The sequence below is a fragment of the Myotis brandtii genome, unplaced genomic scaffold, assembly GCF_000412655.1.
Source record: "Myotis brandtii unplaced genomic scaffold, ASM41265v1 scaffold167, whole genome shotgun sequence".
NCBI lineage: Eukaryota > Metazoa > Chordata > Mammalia > Chiroptera > Vespertilionidae > Myotis > Myotis brandtii.
This window is the reverse complement of record NW_005356128.1, coordinates 417,079-439,040: the sequence shown is the minus strand read 5'-3', so window position 1 is coordinate 439,040 and position 21,962 is coordinate 417,079. Positions and strand designations below refer to the sequence as shown.

The 21,962-nt window shown below is 38.2% G+C and overlaps 1 protein-coding gene across 1 annotated transcript in view; it reads right to left on the bottom strand.

Annotated features, from left to right (window-relative positions):
* Positions 1–21,962, bottom strand: part of COG6 (component of oligomeric golgi complex 6) — a 127,054-nt gene that overhangs the window by 18,371 nt on the left and 86,721 nt on the right. Inside the window, exons 16-19 of the mRNA XM_014536851.1 lie at positions 7,000–7,131; positions 6,494–6,661; positions 3,000–3,107; positions 876–929 (exon numbers count right to left, since the gene is read on the bottom strand). Coding sequence (XP_014392337.1) covers positions 876–929; positions 3,000–3,107; positions 6,494–6,661; positions 7,000–7,131 — 462 coding nt within the window. The remainder of the gene's footprint in view (positions 1–875; positions 930–2,999; positions 3,108–6,493; positions 6,662–6,999; positions 7,132–21,962) is intronic.

The window sequence follows — 21,962 nt, the reverse complement described above, 5'->3', positions numbered from 1 at the left end:
GAGCGTGACTGAGGGTGGCATCACAACCTCCTTATCCGCCCTGCTCTGTGCATGACGGGGCGGCGCCCCAACTCCCCAATCGGCCCTGCTCTGAGCCTGACCAGGGGCTGCACTTAGGGATTGGGCCTGCCCTCTGCCACCCGGGAGCAGGCCTAAGCCAGCAGGTCGTTATCTCCCGAGGGGTCCCAGACTGCGAGAGGGCACAGGCCGGGCTGGGGGACCTCCCTCCCCCCGCCCCCCGAGTGCCCAAATTTTTGTGCACCAGGCCTCTAGTTATTTATAATAGCCAAGCTACAGAAGCAACCCAAGTGCCCATCAAAAGATGAATGGATAAAACAGTTGTGGTAGATATATACAATGGTATATTACTTGGCCATAAAAAAGAATGAAATCTTACCATTTGCAAAATGGGTGAATTTCAAGGATATTATGCTAAGTGAAATAAGTCAGACAGAAAACAAAAAATACTATATGATTTCACTCATACATGAAATCTAAAGAACAAAATAAATGAACAAACAAAACAGGAATGGACTCATAGACACAGAAAATGGACTGATGGTTGCCAGAGGGGAGGGGAACTGAAGGGCTGGTTGAAGAAGGTGAAGGAATAAAGAAGTACAAACTGTTAGTTACAAAACAGTCATGGGGATGTAAAGTACAGCATATTGTAATAACTATCATGCAAGCAGGTACTTAAAATAGCAGGTGGATCACTTTGTAAAGTATATGATTGTCTAATCACTATACAGTACACCTGAAACTAATACAAAATAACAATGAATGTAAACTGTAATAGAAAATTATAATAAATTTTTAAAAAGAATAATGTTCCGTAAGGAAACCTATATTGAAATGCTTTATTATGGACTTACCATTGCAGCCTTCAGTGCCACAGAATCTAGGTTGGGAAAATTAGCTAAAGAACCCTAAAATAAATAAATAAATAAATAAACAAACAAAAAAGAAAAGGAAACAAAATACAAAAAACATGCTATGCTTTTCAGTTCATTTATAAAATACTAGAGGCCCAGGGCATGAATTCGTGCATGGGTGGGGTCCAGCCAGCCCAGCCCCAATCAGGTGGATTGGGGCCGGGCCTGTTGGGAGGAGGAGATGGCAGGAGGTTAGCCGGCCAGCCACCCCGATCAGGGCCCTATCAGGGCCAGCCTGGCTGGGGAGAGGGGCCGAGGGTGATTGGCTGGTGGGCTCCACCCCCGATTGGGGTGGGGGGGCCGATCAGGGGTCAGCAGCCAGGGGCTCTGCAGTGGGAGGTTGGCTGGCCAGCCCCACCCCCGATTGGTGTGGGTGGTGCCAATTGGGGGTGGAGCTGGCCGGGGGGAGGGGCTGCAGGCTGATCGGGGTGGTGGGGACCCATCAGGGGTGGGGCTGGCAGTGGAGAGGGGCTGTAGGAGGTTGGCCGGCTGGCCCCGCCTCCTACTGGGATGGGGCCGGCCAGGGGGAAGGGCCGCGGTGGGGACTGGCCAGCTGGCCCCACCCCTGAATTGGACTGGTTCACTGGCTGCAGTGGGCGTCATAGCGACTGGTTGTTTCTGGTATTACGGAGTTCCAGTTGCTGGCTTTTTATAATACAGACTAGAGGCCCAGTGCACAAAATTCATGCACAGGACGGGGGGGGGGTCCCTCAGCCCGGCCTGTACCCTCTTCAATCCGGGACCCCTCAGACATCCTTCTCACAATCTGGGACTGCTGGCTCCTAACTGCTCACCTGCCTGCCTGATCGCCCCTAACCCCTCTGCCTGCATGCCTGATCACCCCTAACTGCCCTCCCCAGCCGGCCTGATTGCCCCTAACGGCCCTCCCCTACCGGCCTGATCGCCCCTAACTGCCTCTGCCTCAGCCCCCGCCACTGTAGCTTTTTCCAAAAGGAAGGCAGGATGACCAGAAGATGGCCGGTCGACCCGGTCTAATTAGCATATTACCCTTTTGTTAGTATAGATATTCCATTAGTGAACTGCCCACATTTGGAAATTTAGCTTATTTCCAAAGAACTCAAGTATCATCTCTTCAACCTTAATTATAACAGGGATCATGATATGTTCATTTTTATATAAGTAGCAGAAAGGCACTCAATAATATTCGTTGGAGATAGTAAAAAGCACATGTTTATTAACAACGGAAAAATCAGGATATCTCAGATAAGCAAAAAAAATGCAATCAGTTAGAGAATGGCAATGAGACATAGAGGCTTTAAGCGTTAAACTTTGACAATTTTATATAGTATAAAAACACAACAGCATTGGTTCCTTCTGGAAGAAATTTGCTTACTGCTTTATCAAAAGAAAAAATTTATAACATGATTTTTGACAGCTTCATTTAAGAATTCCTGGGATATAAAATATTCTTTTTTTTTCTTTATTGATTAAGGTATTACATATGTGTACTTATCCCCCCATTGTAAAATAGTTTTCATGTTGACATAATTTAAAAGAGTTTTTTGCTTTTTAAAGAAGGATGCTTACCTAATTTTCAAGGGTTTCTACCACTCCATTATCTATTTCTATTGGAATTCTATAACTTAATAAGAGCATATGCTGGCCCCAGAAGTATTTACCTTTCCAAAGTAATATACCATGATTTGCTAAATTAAAGAAGGGATGACTGCTATTCATATAGTAATGCATGAGTTCAATCAACTGATAATGATATAGTTAATATATAGTTAAAAATATAGATAATATTTTCCAGAATATTCTTTATATGTTTTATACTAATTTTTGAATATTTTCATTACTTTTAACCCAAACTGTCTGTAATAAAAAGATAATTCATAGAACTATACATGTATTATCTCATTTAATCTGAGACCAACCCCTTGAAGCACATATTATTACCTCCGATCTACAAAAGAAGAAATGGAGATACGTCATTTTCTTAGTGAAAACAGTGGCATAGCCAAGATTCAAGCCAAAGTCTAGCTCTAGAACCCATACTCTAACCTGAGGTATTTCTCTAATTAGGTACATCCACATGCTTACCTGTTCAGGTTTATGTTGCTGTATGGTGTTATAGATGTAACTCAATCCTGATCTAGTTAAAACATAAGAAGCTTGCTCATTTATAAGTGTGTCCAAATGTGCTTCAATCTAAAATAAAACACAATAAAAAAATATTTTAAAAGATTGCCCTAACTGGTTTGGCTCAGTGGATAGAGTGTCGGCCTGCGGACTAAAGGGTCCCAGGTTCAATTCCGGTCAAGGGCATGTACCTTGGTTGCAGACACATCCCCAGTAGGGAGTGTGCAGGAGGCAACTGAATCAATGTTTCTCTCTCATCGATGTTTCTAACTCTCTATCCCTCTCCCTTCCTCTCTGTAAAAAATAAATAAAATATATCTTTTTAAAAAAAGACTTATAAGACTGATGAGAGTAGAAGTAGACTATCCTGCAGTCTTAGTTCTTCACCAAGGGGCTGTTTCTTAAAGTGGCTATGATACCAGACTGTAGGGCACAGGGACTGCTTCTGTAACAAAGGCACTTCCTTCCCCTAAAGAGGAAGTGCTTCTACAAAAAGGAGAGAAAGGCAGATGATAAAGATGATAATCAAAGAGGATTCCAAGACTAGCCACTAGTTCAAAATTTTGAGTTGCTTCTCAGCTCTTTTAAAAGCTGGTAATAAGCCCTAGCCGGTTTGGCTCAGTGGCTAGAGCGTCAGCCTGCGGACTGAAGGGTCCCAGATTCGATTCTGGTCAAACCTGGTTGCCCAGATTGCAGGCTTGATCCCCAGTAGTGGGTATGCAGGAGACAGCCACTCAATGATTTTTTCTCATCAATTATGTTTCTATCTCTCTCTTCCTCTCCCTTCCTCTCTGAGATCAATAAAAATACATTTTAAAAAAAGCTGTAATAAGTAAAACACAAACAAAAACACTAACAAATGGCAGTGTAAAATAAAATACTTAGTAAGAATTCTGGGAAAATAAGGACCTGATGTTCCTAACCTCCTCACTCCCTCACCCTCCTAACTTGCTGGATTGACTCCAACACTCAAATACGCCATCTGGAAAAGCCTGAAGTAAATCCCATTAGGGCTGAGGCAGTAAGTTCTCTTGAGGAGAAAGCAGGTCTGTGACAACAAGGGGAGAGTTAAGGAAGGCTGTTTAAAGATTTCAGGTTCAAGAGCTCCCTAAGACCCAGGTAGCAGAAATGACTTGTATGTGCTATCTGCTTTGTGCTGTCTTTGGGAAGCCAGAGGCAGAAGCCACAGAAGGGAACTACCTATTGGGTTGAAGTATTTCCTAGTGGGAAGAAATCTGCTGTTCCCTTAATTTTACCAGTACAGGCCTGAGAGTCTGGAGGTCTTCCTTCTATTCCTCACCAGGAAGTTCCCTCAGTTATACCAGTTTGCCAGTAACACAGTACACTACTAACTGCTATTATCATCGTAATGCTTGCCACTGACTAAGTAACTCCAATAGCTGAACCTCTCCCCCTAAAAAAACTTACAACTAATTTAAAAGAGGTGAATAGCTTCTAAGAGGAAACACATCTGAATAATCAGAACAGGTATATCTTCTTTTTTTTAATATATTTTTATTGATTTCAGAGAGGAAGGGAGAGGGAGAGAGAAACATCAATGATGAGAGAGAATCATTGATCAGCTGCCTCCTGGAGGCCCCCTACTGGGGATCAAGCCTACAACCCCGGCATGTGCCCTTGACTGGAATCGAACCTGGGACCTTTCAGTCCGCAGGCCGACGCTCTATCCACTGAGCCAAACCAGTTAGGGCAGGTATCTCCTCTTGAGGTAACATTACTGAAAGACACAGAGTACTTTTATTTTTTTTAAGTGAATGCCCAAGTAAGTAAAATGAGTCCTTATTTACTAGACTTACTGAGAATCAAAGAAAAATGAAATGTGCAAATGTAAACATTTAATTAAAGAGTTACTGATAAGAACCAAATCATTATCTGAAAGAAAAATGGGAGAAAAGTAACACGGAATAAACATCAAAGAAATAGATTACAGTGAAGAGATTTAAAAAGAAATTAGAAGACAGACTCAAGAGATAAAGTCAAATAAGTACTGGAGCTTCAGAATATAAAAAGTAACAGATGGACAAGTAATAATTAATTAAAGATAATACAAACTTTATTTAGAAAAAGAAAGGGTTAAATCTTCAAACTCAAATGGCTCTGAAAAGTCCAAAATAAAAATAAGGGAAAAAGAGATATACCAAAAAATATTCTGAGGAAATATATGAACTCAAAGGAACATCCTCACAAGTTTCCAGATGGATAAAACAGATTGCCACAAACAAAAGAGAAAAAGACTAGCCTGGACTTTTTACTTGAAAGACTAAGTGAAGCTGAGTCAGAGTAGAAGAAAATTAATAGAATTAATAGAAAAGGTCTGAAAATCAAGGATCTTTTACTCAACAAGGTAAACTGCTACTTTGCGGGGCCTAAAAAACCATGTCTTCCAGTATCCACATCCTTGTATAATCCGTTCGCACACTATGGGCTGGTCCATGCCACTGGGACCAGTCAACAGCCTATCAACGAGAAGAATGCAAGTGCACACTTAAGCACTTACATAGTGGGGCCTGCTCTCTTGAAAAGCAAAAAAAAAAAAGTCTATGAATATTTAAGAAATGCAGGTAATTGGTGATAAAACATATTGATGAATACCTGATATACTTAAATACCTAGAAAAAGATTTAGACAAATGAAAGAATTTGAAATTGAATTAGTGATACAGTAAAAACTAATATTTTAAAAAGAAATTTACTAATTCTATATAAAAACATTATGCAAGAAAGGAAAATTAATCACACTTCATTATATTTCTTTTTAAATAGAAAATATCACAAATTTAGATGGAGCACACTCATTCCTCAGAAAACCCCAAAACTTTACAAATGAATGTTTACTATAGCCACTGCCAAACTGTTTATGTACTTGTGGTAACACAACATTCAGAGTTTTAAAAAATTATATCTACCAAAAATCACTATTTCAAAATCAGAATTCAAGTATCTGGTAAATTTTCTACAAGGCTTCGTTTTAGCCATTTTATAAAATCCTGAGAGATACCATTTGGTTTAAGGAAGAGAGTGAGTGGTATAAAAAATTGTAATGTTTTGCCTAACATTGGTTTACACACAGATAAAAATATAATTGTCATCTATAACATCTTCTGCACTAGCCACACCATAGCATATTATTACTTACAGTTCAGAAACTGAAATCTGCATATAGAATGTTCAAATTAATCAGAAAAGCTTCATTCTACCACCACATACTGTGGTTTGAATATACTATCTTACCCATTACATATTCTGACTTCTCCAAAACAAAACTAAAAGACTGAATGTGTGTGTGTGTGTGTGTGTGTGTGTGTGTGTGTGTGAGCAGCCTTCCATCAGACTATAACGAAGAGTTTATAGGAATTAGGGCATAAAGCTAGTAACTGAGATCATGTATGGAAAAATGATTCCATTACGGTGAAGTCATTTTATGGCAAAATTAACCTGAAACTGTAGCATTTCCAGACGTCGGTCAGTAAATTCAAATAGAGCTAATGTTGTCTTCATCATATATAGTGAATTGACCATGAAAGTTGCCATGTCAGCTGTGCCTAAATTGCTGGCTGACACAGTACACATCTGAAGGAGAGGATCCAAGATACACGATAAAACCTATAAATGAAATATAAAATAAAATGTATTATTTAATTCCCAATCAGTGATACATGCCTGGGTTAATGGCACTTCAGAATGAAAGCCAAACTAATTTGAAGGGTGCCAACTTACAGAATCACATAAGAAAAGATTAAATGGCATAATAATCAGAATACTTTTTTAAATGAGCATAACGGAATGAATATTTTTTAAATTAAAGAGGATTAATTTAATATTTGAAAGAAAAATCAATGAAAAAGTTTGTCAAAATATATGGATCATAAAATACCAGAATTTCAACAGAATTTATAATAGAAGAGTAATAAGCAATAATTAAAAACAAATTTACAACATACCTGCACAAAATCAGCTTGACGGGCATCTAATGGTACAACTGAAGAATCGTGAGATGCCAAAACTTCACGCAACAACATGAGTGTCTGATTTAATGCAGAACTTGGTCCAAGATCAGGTGGTGGGAGTTCAACCTAAAATAAGGTGTGGTTTATCCACTGCTTTAATTTTTCAACTAAATTTTAATGTATAAATAAATGACAGTTCACAGTAAAAGAATACATGCAAAAGTTATAAAGCATTGGCTGGCACATTAGAAAATCAATTAATTTTTCAATAGCTTATATTATCCCAATCAACACAGAAAGTGAAACAAAAAGTTTTGTTAATTATCTCAGAATTAATATATCACAGTTAGAAGTAAAGAATTTGTACGTCTAAAATTCAAAAAATTGTGAGAAAATTTAGTGTTCTTTGAATTGTAGAATAATATTTTCATACAAATTTGAAGTGGCCTACTGTTTTGTTTCTTTTAGCCAAAGTTACAAAAAAAAAGCAATCCAGAGACACCAAATCTCAAAGATTTTGGTTCAATATGTATAGGTTTGGGGTCTAGGAACTCATCTTTCAACAAGTGCCCCAGGCAATTGTCAGGAGACTTGTCCATAAGGCTACATATACACTTCACAGAAAAAGTGTAACACAGCCACTAAAATCTTAAGCTCTGGAGTTAAGGAGATTAATTTTACATTTTGGATCTACCACTTACTAGTAGTGTGTCCTAGTAAAAATTATTTAACTTCTCGGAGTTTCAGAGGGATTCTGTAAGGATTAAATGGGATTGTTGCATCTAAACTACTGAATAGAGTATTTGACATTTACTAACTGAAAGGTATGCCAACTTCATTATCCCTACTTGCTGGGATCATGATAGCCAAAAAGAGGTGCCTATGAATTTTAAAAAGCAAACATTTTCCATAGTACTTATAATATTAACATAGATTTGTAAGTGAAACAAAATCCCATACTTAGAAGTCCATGTAGCATACTTGTATTTTTTTAAAAATATATGTTTTTTTTTATTTCAGAGAGAGGAAGGAAGAGGGAGAGAGAGATAGAAGCATCAATGATGGGAGAGATTCATTGAGCGCTGCCTCCTGCACACCCTCTATTGGGGATTGAGCCTGCAACCCAGGCAATGTGCCCTGACAAGGAATCGAACAAGACCTCCTGATTCATGGACCAACACTCATCCACTGAGCCACACCAGCTGGGCAGACTATACAGTCTTGTGTCAGGCAGACAGAAAGGCATAAGAATTTTAAAATATCTGATTTATATTAAGAATATTTTATGTATAAAAGCTAATACATAAGTGATATCAGCAGAAATGATAAAGTATGATCTCTAAAAATACTCTCTCCTTCATAAAAACAACTAAAACAAAAAATTATCAGACATGCAAATAAACAAAAAATTATGGTCCATGCACAGAAAAAAAAATGTCAATAGGAAATTTCCCTGAGAAAGTTTAAATGCTGGAAGCCAAAAACTTTAAACCAATTATTTTAAATATATTCAAAGAACTAAAGGAAGCCATGTTAATAAACCTAAGTATGAGGTTTACAATGTCTCACCAAATAAAAAATATCAATAGAGAAATAGAGATGATAAAGCACAATAACTGAATTTTTAAAAATTCACTACAGGGAACCAAAAGCAGATTTGAGCAGGCAGAAAAAAATAATCAGTGAACTCAAAGATAGGTCAATTAAAATTATCCAGTCTGAGAAACACAAAGAAAAAAGAACATCAACAAAAAAAATTAACTGCACCTCAGAGACCGCTGGTACACCATTAACAACATAAGTAAAATGGGTGATCTCAGAAGAAGGAAGGGATGCCAAAAGAATATTTGAAAAATAATGGCAGAAGACTTCACAAATTTGATTTTTAAAAATCTATCTAAACATCCAAATTCATGAACTCCAAGTACAATAAACTTAAAATGATCTGCTCTGAGATACATCATAATCAAACTGTCAAAAGACAAAGAGAGAATATAAAAGCATTAAGAGAAATAACTCATTATGAACAAAGGATTCTCAATAAGATTAACAACTGATTCCTCATCAGAAAACATGAAGACCTGAAGATAGTGGATGAAACATGCAAGAGTCGAAAGAAACAGACTGTCAACCAAAAATTTAACATTCAGCAAAATTATTCTTTAAGAATGAAAGAGGAATTCCCAAAAAACACAAAAATTCTTCATTAGTAAGCCTGCTCTACAAGACGTTAAAGGGAATCAATGCTTCAGGCTAAAATGAAGGGACACTAAACAGTAACTCAAATTCTCATGAAGAAATAAAGAACACCATTAAAGATTCTGACATAAGTAAATATAGAAGACAATACTAATGTACTTTCTGTTTGAAACTCCCATTTTTTCTCCTATCTTAATTAAAAGACAATTGCATGAGGCAATAATTATAAATCTATGTTGGTGAACGCACAATGTAAAAAGACATAATTCAAAACAATAATACCATGAAGGAAGAGGATAATAGGTCTATATAGGAGTAAAACTTTTGTATATTATTGAAAATAACTTGGTATTAATCAAAATTAAAGAGTTATAAATTAAGATATTTAATTGTAGTTCACAGGCCACCACTAAGAAAATAACAAACTATTCACACACACATATTTAAATAAACAATAAGGGAATTAAAGTAGCATACTAGAAAATATTTACTAAACACAAAAGAAGGCAGTAATGGTGGGACTGAGGAACAAAAAAAATTAAGAAATACAAGAACAAGTAACAAAATGGCATATATAAATGCTACTTTATCAGAAATTACATTAAATGTTAAAGGATTAAACATACCAACCAAAAAGCAGACACTGGCAGATGGATTAAAAAACAACATTGACCCAACTATATGCTGTCTTCAAGAAACACACTTTAGATTTAAGGACACAAAAAGCTTAAAAGTAAAAATATGGAAAAAAATATATACTTTGCAGACAATAATCAAAAGAGCCAAAGTGGCTATAGTAATTTCAGACAAAAGACAAAAACTACTACTAGAAACAAAAGGACATTTTTATAATGTTTATTATCATAAAGATATGACAATTATAAAAATACTAGAGGCCCGGTACACGAAATTCGTACATGGGTAGGGTCCCTAGGCCTGGCTGGCGATCAGGGCTGATCTGTGGGGTAATCGGGGCCCCCCGCTCGCGCCTGCCTTGGCTGGCCTGTCACTGCCTGCTCGCCAGCCCCGCCACCCACCACCGCCACCAGTAGGGGCCTGAGGGCTGGGGGAGGCTCCTGCGCTGAGCGTCTGCCCCCTGGTGGTCAGTGCATGTCATAGAAACCGGTTGTTCCGCTGGTCATTCTGCCATTTGGTTGATTTGCATATTAGGGTTTTATATAGATAGATGTCTACCTAATAATTGAGCCCCAAAATACATAAAGCCAAAACTGAAAAAACTGAAGGAAAAATATCTCCCATAAAGGAAATATTTATTTCAAATTTCATACCTCCTTTAGTTTTATTTCCCCTTTTCTATTAAATGCAAATAAATTTGACCTAAGAAAAATTTCAGAATATAAAGTCATCTTTATAAAAGTAATTTTATCCATTTACCCCTCCCCCCCTTTTTTAAATTCTCACCCAAGGATATTTTTTCCCCATTTGGGCTTTAAAAAAAAATATTTTTATTGGTCTTACAGAAAGAGGAAGAGAGAGGGAGAAACAACAATGTGAAAGAGAAACATCAATTGGTTGCTTCCAGCACTCCCCAGCACTGGGATCCAGCCTGCAACCCGGGCATATGTCCTGACTGGGAATCAAAATGGGGAACTTCTGGTGTATGGGAGACTCTTAACCAACTGAGCCACACCAGCCAGGGCCATTCATCCATTTTTAAAGAGTATCTACTAGAATGTTGTTAAACTGATGGTTAACTGTTATTTCCAAGTTGAAAGATTTTAGAAACTTTCACCTTTGTGCCTTTCTGCATGGTGTGAATATGAGTAAATGCATATCAATTTTACAAAAATTGTGATCCCTGTTCCCAGAATTGAATAAAACATGCCAACCTGTTAGTAACAGTTAATTCCGAATGACAAGGTATGGGTGATTGTTAGTCTCTTCTTTGTGTTTTCATAAGTTTTAAAATAAAATTAAACATTTATTTAATAAAATAAGTATATTCATAAGTTTATAAATTTAATTAAAATATGCAGTTATAACATATTAATTCATATATATTCCTAAGTAATGTAAAATGAACAGAAGTTACTCATATAAAAATTATTCGGTGAAATCTCTACAAATCATAAGATTCACCAGTAGTCTAACAGCTTTAATTTAGAATAGGGGGCCACATACATCAGAGAAATGTGTGTGTCTCAGTTTCAAAATACCTTTCATAAATAGAAAAAATAATAACCAAGAATTTACTAAATCCTCCAGGAAAGGTAGGTTTGGTGTAGACCTTTAGTATAACTACAAATACTGCATCATTAAGATCCTAGATGTTTAATGTGTAATTCTCTCTTTTTAATTATAAATGACAACATAGTGGCTTTTAGAAACAAAAGAACTTAGAGAATATCTTTCAAAAATTATTTAAAAGTTTTTAAATTGCCATTGAAAACAAGACCAATGATAGAAATCTTACGCACAGATGCAGGAAAGCTGAAAATCTTCTTTTCATCCCCTTGAATTAAGGTCTTTAAAAGCTGTGCAAATTTAAGCAAAAGTCATACCCTGTCATAATTAGACCTAATCTCTATATATAAAACCCTAATATGCAAATAGACCGAATGGCAGAACAACTAAATAACCGGTTGCTATGATGTGTGCTAACCACCAGGGGGTGCACGCAGAACATGGCAGGCGTTGGCAGCAGGCAGCAAAGCACAGAACATGGCGGGCATCAGCCATGGCGGGATGGTGGAGCAGGTGAGTGGGGGCGCCAGATCAAGGTGGGGCACCAGTCACTGTCATAGAGGTGAGCCTCTCGTGGTTACTGGAAATTCTTTGCTCCCATGCTGCTGTCCCGCCCAACACTCGCACATGATGCCGGCGCCAGCCCTGCTCACACCTGTTGCCAGCACCAGAGCTGCTGCTTGCACCCACTGCAGGCACTGGCCCCACTCACACCTGCAGCCAGCACTGGAGCCTCCATTCGCAACCGCTGCCGGCACTTGGCACCGGTCCCAATCGCTCGGCACCATCAGCGGGTTCGAGTGGCAGCTGCCAGCCCCGATCACCCCTGAGGGCTTCTTCACCTCCCCCTGCTCCTGAGGGGTGATTTGCACTTGCTGCCGGCACTGGCCTGCTCATACCCCCTCACACCCGCTGATGGTGCCCAGTGCCGATCTTGATGGCCCCTGAGGGCTTCTCCACCTCCCCCTGCTCCTGAGGGGCGATCGGGGCAGCAGCCACTGCTAGCACCCACTGCTGGAGCCAGCCCCAATCACTCTGCACCGTCAGCGGGTGCGAGCGGGGCCAGCGCCGTCAGTGCATGGGAGCGGCGGTGGGAGCAGGGCTGCCGGCAGACAGGGGACTGGGGGGCTACAGCAGGAGGGGCCGGGCGGGGACGTGGAGGATGGGCCGAGACCCGCCCCTGTGCCCACCACAGCCTAGTGGCCCACAGTTCCTTTCAAGGTGCACGAATTCATGCACTGGGCCCCTAGTGGTAAATAATACAAATGGGTACTACTTGAACTCACTTCATTCAACAACTGCCATTCTATAAGATGCTATACACACATCCCTCAGATCAGCAACAGGTCAGAATCATACTTTTTTTTTTCAGTAGAGTGTTAAGTTTTATTTTTTCTAATTAACACTTTAAACTGTGCTCTGATAAGTTTTCCATTTCCTGTTTCTTAATAGCAACTTTTTTTTCAGTTAAAAACAATTTTTATTGTTTAAAGTATTACAAATAGTAGTACATATGTCTCCTTTTCCCCCCATTGACCTACCCCTGGCCTCCCAGAATCATACTTTTAAACAAAGTGAAAAGTATTGCAGTTATTAGATAAACAAGATCTATGACTTTATAATTCTTTTGCAGAAATAACAGAAAGAGGAGAAAAAGAGAAAAAACTCATGGACATGGGCAATAGTGTGGTGATTGCCAGGGTGGGGGTAGGTAGAGGAGGTTATAGGGGGGATAAATGGTGATGGGAAAAATTTGACTTGTGGTGGTGAACACATAATACTGTGTACAGATGATGTGTTGTGGAATTGTGCACCTGAAACCTTTCTACTTTTGTTAACCAGTGTCACCTCAATAAATTCAATAAAAAGGAAACAATACATATATATTGCTATCCTTCCATCACTTCAATGTAATTTCATTTAATTAAGTGAAATTAATTTCTAATGGTTAATCTTTATACAACACAAGTCTATTTCTTTGATATCCCTCCCATTCCTGTGCTTACTTCATAATGACCTTGTGTATCTACATATAGCGCTGTGGAGATCAAACACTAGAATTAAGTGGACTTTGTGATTTAGAGAACTATAGGAAGTTATAGCAACTGTTAAAAACAAACAAATTCTATGAACTTCATGTATGACAATAATCACAATACAGAAATTCTAAGCAGTTTTAAGGTGTGCAGCAAATACCACGTTCTTTACACTCTACTTCCTTGAAAACCAGTCAGCACCAGCAAATGAGTGGCAGATGCATCCTCAGAGTGACGTGAGGGAGAAAGAGGTATTAATATTATCACTGTTACTTGGGCCAGGACTCCAGCTAATGATAAAAATTTTACACACTGGTGGGAAATAATGTTAAAGAAAATCTAAACTTTTGCCCTACAAATAAATAGCTCCTTCTTTCTTTGTTTGACCTTTACCTCTACTTTTGTCATGATTTTCCTTTAACTCTCAGAAATCTTAGCTAGAGGTTAACCTGAAGCTGGCCACACATGCCAAGCACACAATGTTTTTGTTTGTTTTCCTGGAAGAATAATCTGTGAGGCATAATGTTTAACTCAAAGTTAGAATAGCACTTCTCAAACCCTAACTTGCATATAAATAGCCAAGGAATCTTGTTAAATTCATATTCTGCTTTAGGGCTGAAACTTGAGATTTTTGCATGTCTAATAAGCTCCCAAGCTGCTGGCCCATGTACAATACTTTAAACAGTAAAAAGAAATTCTAAACAGTAACTATATCCTAGAATTTAAATAACAATTTGTTTAAAGGACCATTTGGGTTTTTATTCCAGAGGTCTGGGCAAATTAATCCTAACTACTGTTAATTTGATATAGATTTCATTTAAGACATACTGTATCCTTTTAAATTAGAATTATACTATTACTATAGTAAAAAGAAGTGTAGAAAATGTTGTCTAGCTTATATTGATATGGTGTTGTCTTTTGCAGTATAGATACATATTTTCCTTAGACTTGGCCAGATTTGCAGTTATGAAACACTTGTAGAATGTTTTAGGAGAGCCAGGAAGGAAGTACATATACTTTAATACTCAAGGGCTTAAAAATGCTTTGTTAGGGAAAAGGCACATCTTTCAACAAATTGATGTTCTTGAATTTTTTTTTTTAATGATAAAGAATTAGGTCCCAAATAGGTCTTTTTAAAAGCACAGAAGGAATTATATGAAAAGAATTCTCCTTTCGCTATACCTTTATTTTAAAAGCTATTGTTCTTGACCTGGCTGGTTAGAGTGGATAGAGCATTAGCCTGTGGACCAAAGGCCCTCAGGTTTGATTTTGGGTGCAGGTTCAATCTCCAGCGGGAGGCATCCTATCGATGTATCTCTCTCATGTCAAGGTCAGTCTGTGTCTGTCTCTCTGTCTCTGTCTCTCTCTCTTCCTCCCTCCGCTTCCTCCCTGCCTTCCTCTCTGTTTAAAAATCACTAGAAAAAAATATCCTCAGGTGAGGAAAAATTAAAAGCTATTGTAATTAGCAATATTCCTATCCACTTAAAATTATATTAACAGAAATCTCCATTTGCGAGCTTTGCCAATAATGAAAACAAACCTGGAACAAATGTTATTTTCTTTAAAAGGCTAGAATGTTTTTAGAATTGAATGGTTTATAATATGCAGAGTAAGATGTAAGTAATATAAAATATGGAACATTAAAATTTAATAATTATTGGAAGAAACCTGAAATGGTTGTAGATATAAGCAACATAAAAGCTATAAACAGTATCATACTCCAATCTCAATTTCATGTTTAAAAAAAATACCTGAATGGTCCAATTCACATCTGAGGAAAACATTTCAGGGCACAATTACCCTGTATAATAAAAGCCTAGGTGGCATCGCGCGGCGCCATCACAAGATGGCCACCCCACGTCGTCACAAGATGGCTGCCACAAGATGGCCACCACAAGATGGCTGGCAAGGGAGGGCAGGTATAGGCGATCAGGCCAGCAGAGAAGGGCATTTGGGGGCGAACAGGCCAGCAGGGGAGGGCAATTGTGGGCGAACAGGCCAGCAGGGGAGGGCAATTGTGGGCGATCAGGCCGGCAGGGGAGGGCATTGGGAGTGACCAGGCTGGCAGGGGAGGGCAGTTGGGGGCAACCAGGCCTGCAGGAGAGGGCAGTTGAGGGGGAGCAGTTAGGCGTCAATCAGGCCAGCAGGGGATCGGTTAGGGGGCAATCAGGCAGGCAGGCAGGTGAGCAGTTAGGAGTCAGCAGTCCCGGATTGTAAGAGGGATGTCCGACTGCCGGAAGTTGGACAGCCCCCAAAGGGTTCCAGATTGGAGAGGGTGTAGGCAGGGCTGAGGGACATCCCCCACCCGTGCACAAATTTCATGCACCAGGCCTCTAGTTGATAATAATGACAATAGTAAACAATAAAAATAGTCATAACCCATTCACTGCTATAAACTCACATAGGATATAGTAATAATTGGTACTTCATATGTTCAAATTGCAATTACTTCCTTTCCCTGTTATAACCCTATTTTATTTTAGGTGTTAACTGGAAGATGCCATCTTGAAAACTTGCCTGTTTTTATTCATTACATTTTCCAATTTTCTTGCAACTTTCATTTTAAACTGTACAAGAGAAATAAAATATATAAGGACCTGGTGATTTTCTTATATAAAATAAAATAAATAGATAACCATTTGGGAAAAATAAATAAGATCCTCCCTTCCCAGCATGGACAAAAATATACATCAGGCAGGTTATCCTATATAATAAAAGGGTAATATGCAAATTGACCCTAACAGCAGAACGACTGGGAATGACCGGTCGCTATGACACACACTGACCACCAGGGGGCAGACGCTCAATGCAGGAGCTGCCCCCTGGTGGTCAGTGTGCTCCCACAGGGGGAACTTCACTCAGCCACAAGCCAGGTTGACGGTTGCCAGAGCAGCGATGGTGGCAGAAGCCTCTTCCGCCTCTTCAGCAGCGCTAAGGATGTCCGACTGCAACTTAGGCTCACTCCCCACTGGCAAGTGGACATCCCCCAAGGACTCCTGGGCTGCCAGAGGGATGTCTGACTGCCAGCTTACAGAGTAAGATATAAGTAATATAAAATATGGAACATTAAAATTTAATAATTATTGGAAGAAACCTGAAATGGTTGTAGATATAAGCAACATAAAAGCTATAAACATTATCATACTCCAATCTCAACTTCATGTTTGAGGGAGTGAAAGCACATAGGCCAGCAGATGGACATCCTCCAAAGGGTTCCAGACTGCGAGAGGGCACAGGCTGTGCTGAGGGACCTCCCCTCTCCCACTTGAGTGCACAAATTTTTGTGCACAAAATTTTGGGCTTCTAGTAAATTTGATATAAAAGTGAAACCATAGAAAGATCAAAGAACATAATTTAAATGAATTTATTAAATAATTTAACATTTTCCCACTGATAGGTGCTAACTTTAGCAGATATTAAATTCTAAATATATTTTCTTATTGTCAGGAAGTTTTCAAGTATGGCATGCTCCCAAGGGAGAAACAATAAAAAGAAAATAAATAAAAAGCACATTACATTTTACTATGTAAAATTTAAAAGTGACATGTCAGATAATACAACTGGTAAATTTAGAGGCAAATGATAAAATACATGTAATATATATGACAGTTAATATTCTTAATGTATAAAGAATAACAGAAAATAACAAGAAGATATTTAACTTAGTAGAAAAAAAATGGCAAAGAACATGGAACAAGCAATTCATAAAGTTAATAAACGATTTAAAAACATTCATTCTCACTAGAAGCACCGAAACCCAAATGAAAAAAAAAAAAACAATGAGATACAAGTTTTGATGATATTGGTGGTTTCCATAGGAGGTAGTATGGTAGATTTGAGGAAATGGGTGAAAGGAAGTAAATATGAGTGGATACCTAATGACATGTAAGACTGCTGGACTTACATGTCCTTAACACTTCACTAATGCTAGAGACTGAATTTTAGTGACTTCAGTTTGTGTGGTTATATGATTTTCTTTAACAGTGCTCAGCAGTCACAGTACACAAAGAAGAAATTGAAAAGTTAAATTAATAAAGGGTAGTTTTGCAAAGTAAGTGTGATAAACTAACAAGGGTAACTGAGATTGAAAGTTAATGGCAAGATAATGATAGATCACAGACTAATAGAAAATGAAGTGAACCAGTTATTCATGTAACTAGTATTTACTGAGTCCCTTGTGAATTGGATTATAGGAAATGTATTTAATCACCTTAACCATTTTTAAGTGTACAGTTTAATGGTACCAAATATATTCATAATGTGCAACCATTACCACTATCTATCTCCATAGCTTTTCATCTTATAAACTGAAACTCTATACCCATCCTATATAATAAAAAGCTAATATGCAAATTATCCCCTTGACCAGGAGTTCAACTGGGAGTTCAACCGGGGGTTCAACCAGGGGGCGGGGCTGGCTGGCCAACCTCCCGCGGCCCTCCCCCAAACCGGCACCGCCCCTGATCGGCCCCCTACACTCCTAAATCACTGCCTGGCTCCCTGGTGCATGTACATTTAGTGAAAGCACAAAAAAATAACTATCAGTCCCTTCTGCCCCCTTTTTTCTCCCATTGACCTCTTCTAACCTGCCTCCACCCCCTACCCCAGGCCTTCACCACCCTACTGTCTGTGTTCATGGATTATCCATATATGCATATAAGTTATTTGGTTCATCTCTTCCCACCCACCCCAGCCTCCCCTGCCTTCCCTCTGAGATTCCACGGTCTGTTCCATGCTTCTATGTCTCTGTATCTATTTTGTTCATTAGATTCCACACATGAGTGGGATCATGTTATACTTGTCTTTCTCTGACTGGCTTATTTCACTTAGCATAATACTCTCCAGGTCCCTCCATGCTATCTTAAAGGGTAAGAATCCTTCTTTTTTTACTGCTGTACAGTATTCCCTGAATAGCTATTTTAAGCACTCATCTACTTATGGACACTTGGGCTATTTCTCTTTCTTAACTAATTGCTCTGGCTAGAACTTCCAGTACTGTTAAACAGAAGTGATGAAAGTAAGCATCCTGGCCTTATTCCCAAACTTAAAGCAAAAGTATTCAATCTTATATAATTAGGTATAAGGTTAGCTGTGGGTTTTTCATATATGGTATTTATTATGTTGAGATAATTTCCTTCTGTTGTTAGTTTGTTGAGTTTTTTATTATTATTATGAAAGGGTGTTGAATTTTGTCAAATGCTTATTCTGCATCAACTGAGATGATCATGTGGTTCTTTTTTTTGTTCTGTTAAAGTGATAATTACATTAACTTTCATATGCTGAACTATCCTAGCATTCCACTGAATAAATCCCACTAGGTCATGATCTATAATCTTTTAATATGCTTCTTAACTTGGTTTGCTAATATTTTGCTGATGATTTTTGCATCAATATTCATAAAGAATACTGATCTGTAGTTTCCATTTCTTAAAGTGTCTTTTTCAGGCTTTGGTATCAGAGAAATGCTGGCCTCATAGAATGAGTTAGGAAGTGTTGCCTATTTAATTTTTTGAAAAGGTTTAAGAACTAATACTAGTTTTTCTTCAAATGTTTGATAGAATTCACCAGTGAAGCCATGAGGTCTGGAACTTTTAGTTTAAAGAGATTTTTTATTAACTGATTTAATCTCTCGACTAGTTATAAGTCAATTCAAATCTTCTAATTTTTCATGATTTGTTTTTGGTAGCTTTTGTATTTCTTGAAATTTGTCAATTTTATCTAGATTATTCAATTTGTTGGTATACAGTTGTTCAATAATACCCTCTTAAAATCCTTTTTATTTCCACAGATTGGTAGTAATGTCCACACTTTCTTTTCTGACTTTAGTAACTTGAGTCTTCTTTTTATTCTTACTCCATATAGCTAAAGGTTTGTCAATTTCATTGACATTTTCAAAGAACCACAGTTTAACTTTATTAATTTTCTGCATTGTTTTTCTATTCATCAATCTCTGCTCTAATCTTTATTTCCTTCCTTCTGCTAGATTTGGGTTTAGTGTGTTCTCCTTCTAGTTAAATTATAAAGTTAGGTTTTCGATCTGAGCTTTTCTTGTTTTTTAATGTAAGCATTTATAGCTATACATTTTTCCTTGACACTGCTTTCACTGCATTCCATAAGTTTTGGGTTGTTGTTTTCATTTTCATTCATCTCTAAGTAGTTTCTAATTTTTGTTGTGATGTCTCCACTGACTGGTTGGTTGTTTAAAAAATGTTGTTAAATTTATACAAATTTGCGGATTTTCTAGTTTTCCTTGTTATAGATTCAAACTTCACCCCGTTGTGGCCAGAAGAGATAACATGTGGCTTAACATATAGTCTATCCTGATAAATGACCCATGTGCACTTGAAAAGAATATGTATGCTGTTGTTGGATATAATGTTCTGTGCATTTCTGTTCAATCTTATTGGTTTATTGTATTAATTCCTCTATTTACTTAAGTATCCTCTGACTAGTTGTTGTGTCTTTTATTGCAAAAGGGGTACTGAGGTCTCTAACTCTTATTTTAGATCTAGTTTCTTTTCAATTTTGTCAATTCTTGCTTCACATATTTTTCTGGTCTATTAAAGGCATATAAATGTTTTAATTGTTGTATCTTCTTGCTGTATAGAAACCTGTCTTTTTATAAGAGAGTTTAATCCATTTACATTTAAAATAAGTACTGATAAGGAGAGCCTTACTTTGTCATTTACTATTTATCTTCTGTATACTTCATAGTCTTTTCTGTCCCTAACTTCCTTTTTTAAAATATATTTTTATTGATATTTTACAGAGAGGAAGGGAGAGGGATAGAGAGTTAGAAACATCAATGAGAGAGAAACATCGATCAGCTGCCTTCTGCACACTCCCCACTGGGGATGTGCCCGCAACTAAGGTACATGCCCTTGACCGGAATCGAACTTGGGACCCTTGAGTCCGCAGGCCGACGCTCTATCCACTGAGCCAAACCGGTCAGGGCCTGTCCCTAACTTCTTGCATTACTGTCTTCTAAGTTGATTTTTTGTACTAAGTGAAACACTTAAATTCTTTTCTCATTTCCTTTTATCTATATCCTTTAGCTATTTGTGGTTATTATGGGGATTTCATTAACATCGTAAAGTCATAACACTCTAATTAGAATTTATAAATGTTTTAATGGTATGTTAACTTCGATAACATACAAAAACTCTGCTCCTTTATAGCTATGTCCCTGCCATTGTTGGTTGTTGATGTCACAAAATTACATCTTTTTACACTGTGTGTCCACAAATATGAACTAATACTTTTAAATGCATTAATCTGTTAAATTCTGTAGAAGACAAAATATGAAATTACAAACCAGTTACAATACTAGCTTTCAGACTAATATTTTTAAAATTATATATCAGTCTTTTAAATCATATAGAAAACAAAAAGTGGAGTTACAAATCTTTAATACAATACTATCTTTGAATTGCCTGTGTATTTCCCTTTATTGAGATGTTTATTTCTTCATTTAGCTTGAGTTGCTGTCTACCATCCTTTCATTGTATCCTACAGGACTCTCTTGAATAGTTATTGCATGGCAGGCCTTGTGGCAATGAACTCTCTCAGCATTTGCCTGTCTGGAAATGTCATAATTTTTTTCCACTCTTAAAGGACAGTTTTGCCAGATATAGAATTCTTGGTTGACATGTGTTTCCCCCCAACCCCTCTGAGCACTCTGAATATATCTGCCATTGTTTTTTGGCCTCCTAAGTTTGAAGAAAAACCTTCTGATAATTTTATATGACAAATCATTTCTCTCTTGCTGCTTGCAAAATTCTTTGTCTTTGGCTTTCAAATTAAGTGATTACTAGTGGCCCAGTGCACGAAATTCATGCATGGGGGAGGGGGGTTCCCTCAGATTGGCCTGCACCCTCTCCAATCCAGGACCCCTGGGGTGATGTCCGACTGCCGGTTTAGGCCCGATCCCTGTAAACCAGCAGTCGGACATCCCTCTCGCAATCTGGGACTGCTGGCTCCTAACTGCTCACCTGCCTGCCTGCCTGATTGCCCTAACTGCTCTCCCCTAATGGCCTGATCACCCCTAACTGCTCCCCTGCTGGCCTGATCGACCCTAACTGCCTCTACCTCGGCCCCCGCCACCGTGGCTTTGTCCAGAAGGACGACTGAAAGATGTCTGGTTGACCTGGTCTAATTAGCATACTACCCTTTTATTAGTATAGATAGATTAGTCAGCTCAGACAGATGTAACAAAATATCATAAATTTGTGTGGCTTAAACAACAGAGATGTATTTTTCTCACAGTTCTGGAGGCTGGAATTTGGGGTCAGGGTACCAGCATAGCATCATCCCATACACCAGAAAGTGGTGGATCAATTGCCAGTCAGGGCACATACACAGGTTGCAGATTCAGTACCCAGTCCAGTGAGTGCAGGAACAACAGAACAATGTTTCTCTCTCTCCCTTCTTCTCTCTGAGATCAATTAAAATGAATGATACATAAATAATGTTCTCTAAGTATGGTTTTAACAGGAAAGACATTAGTGATCTATAAAG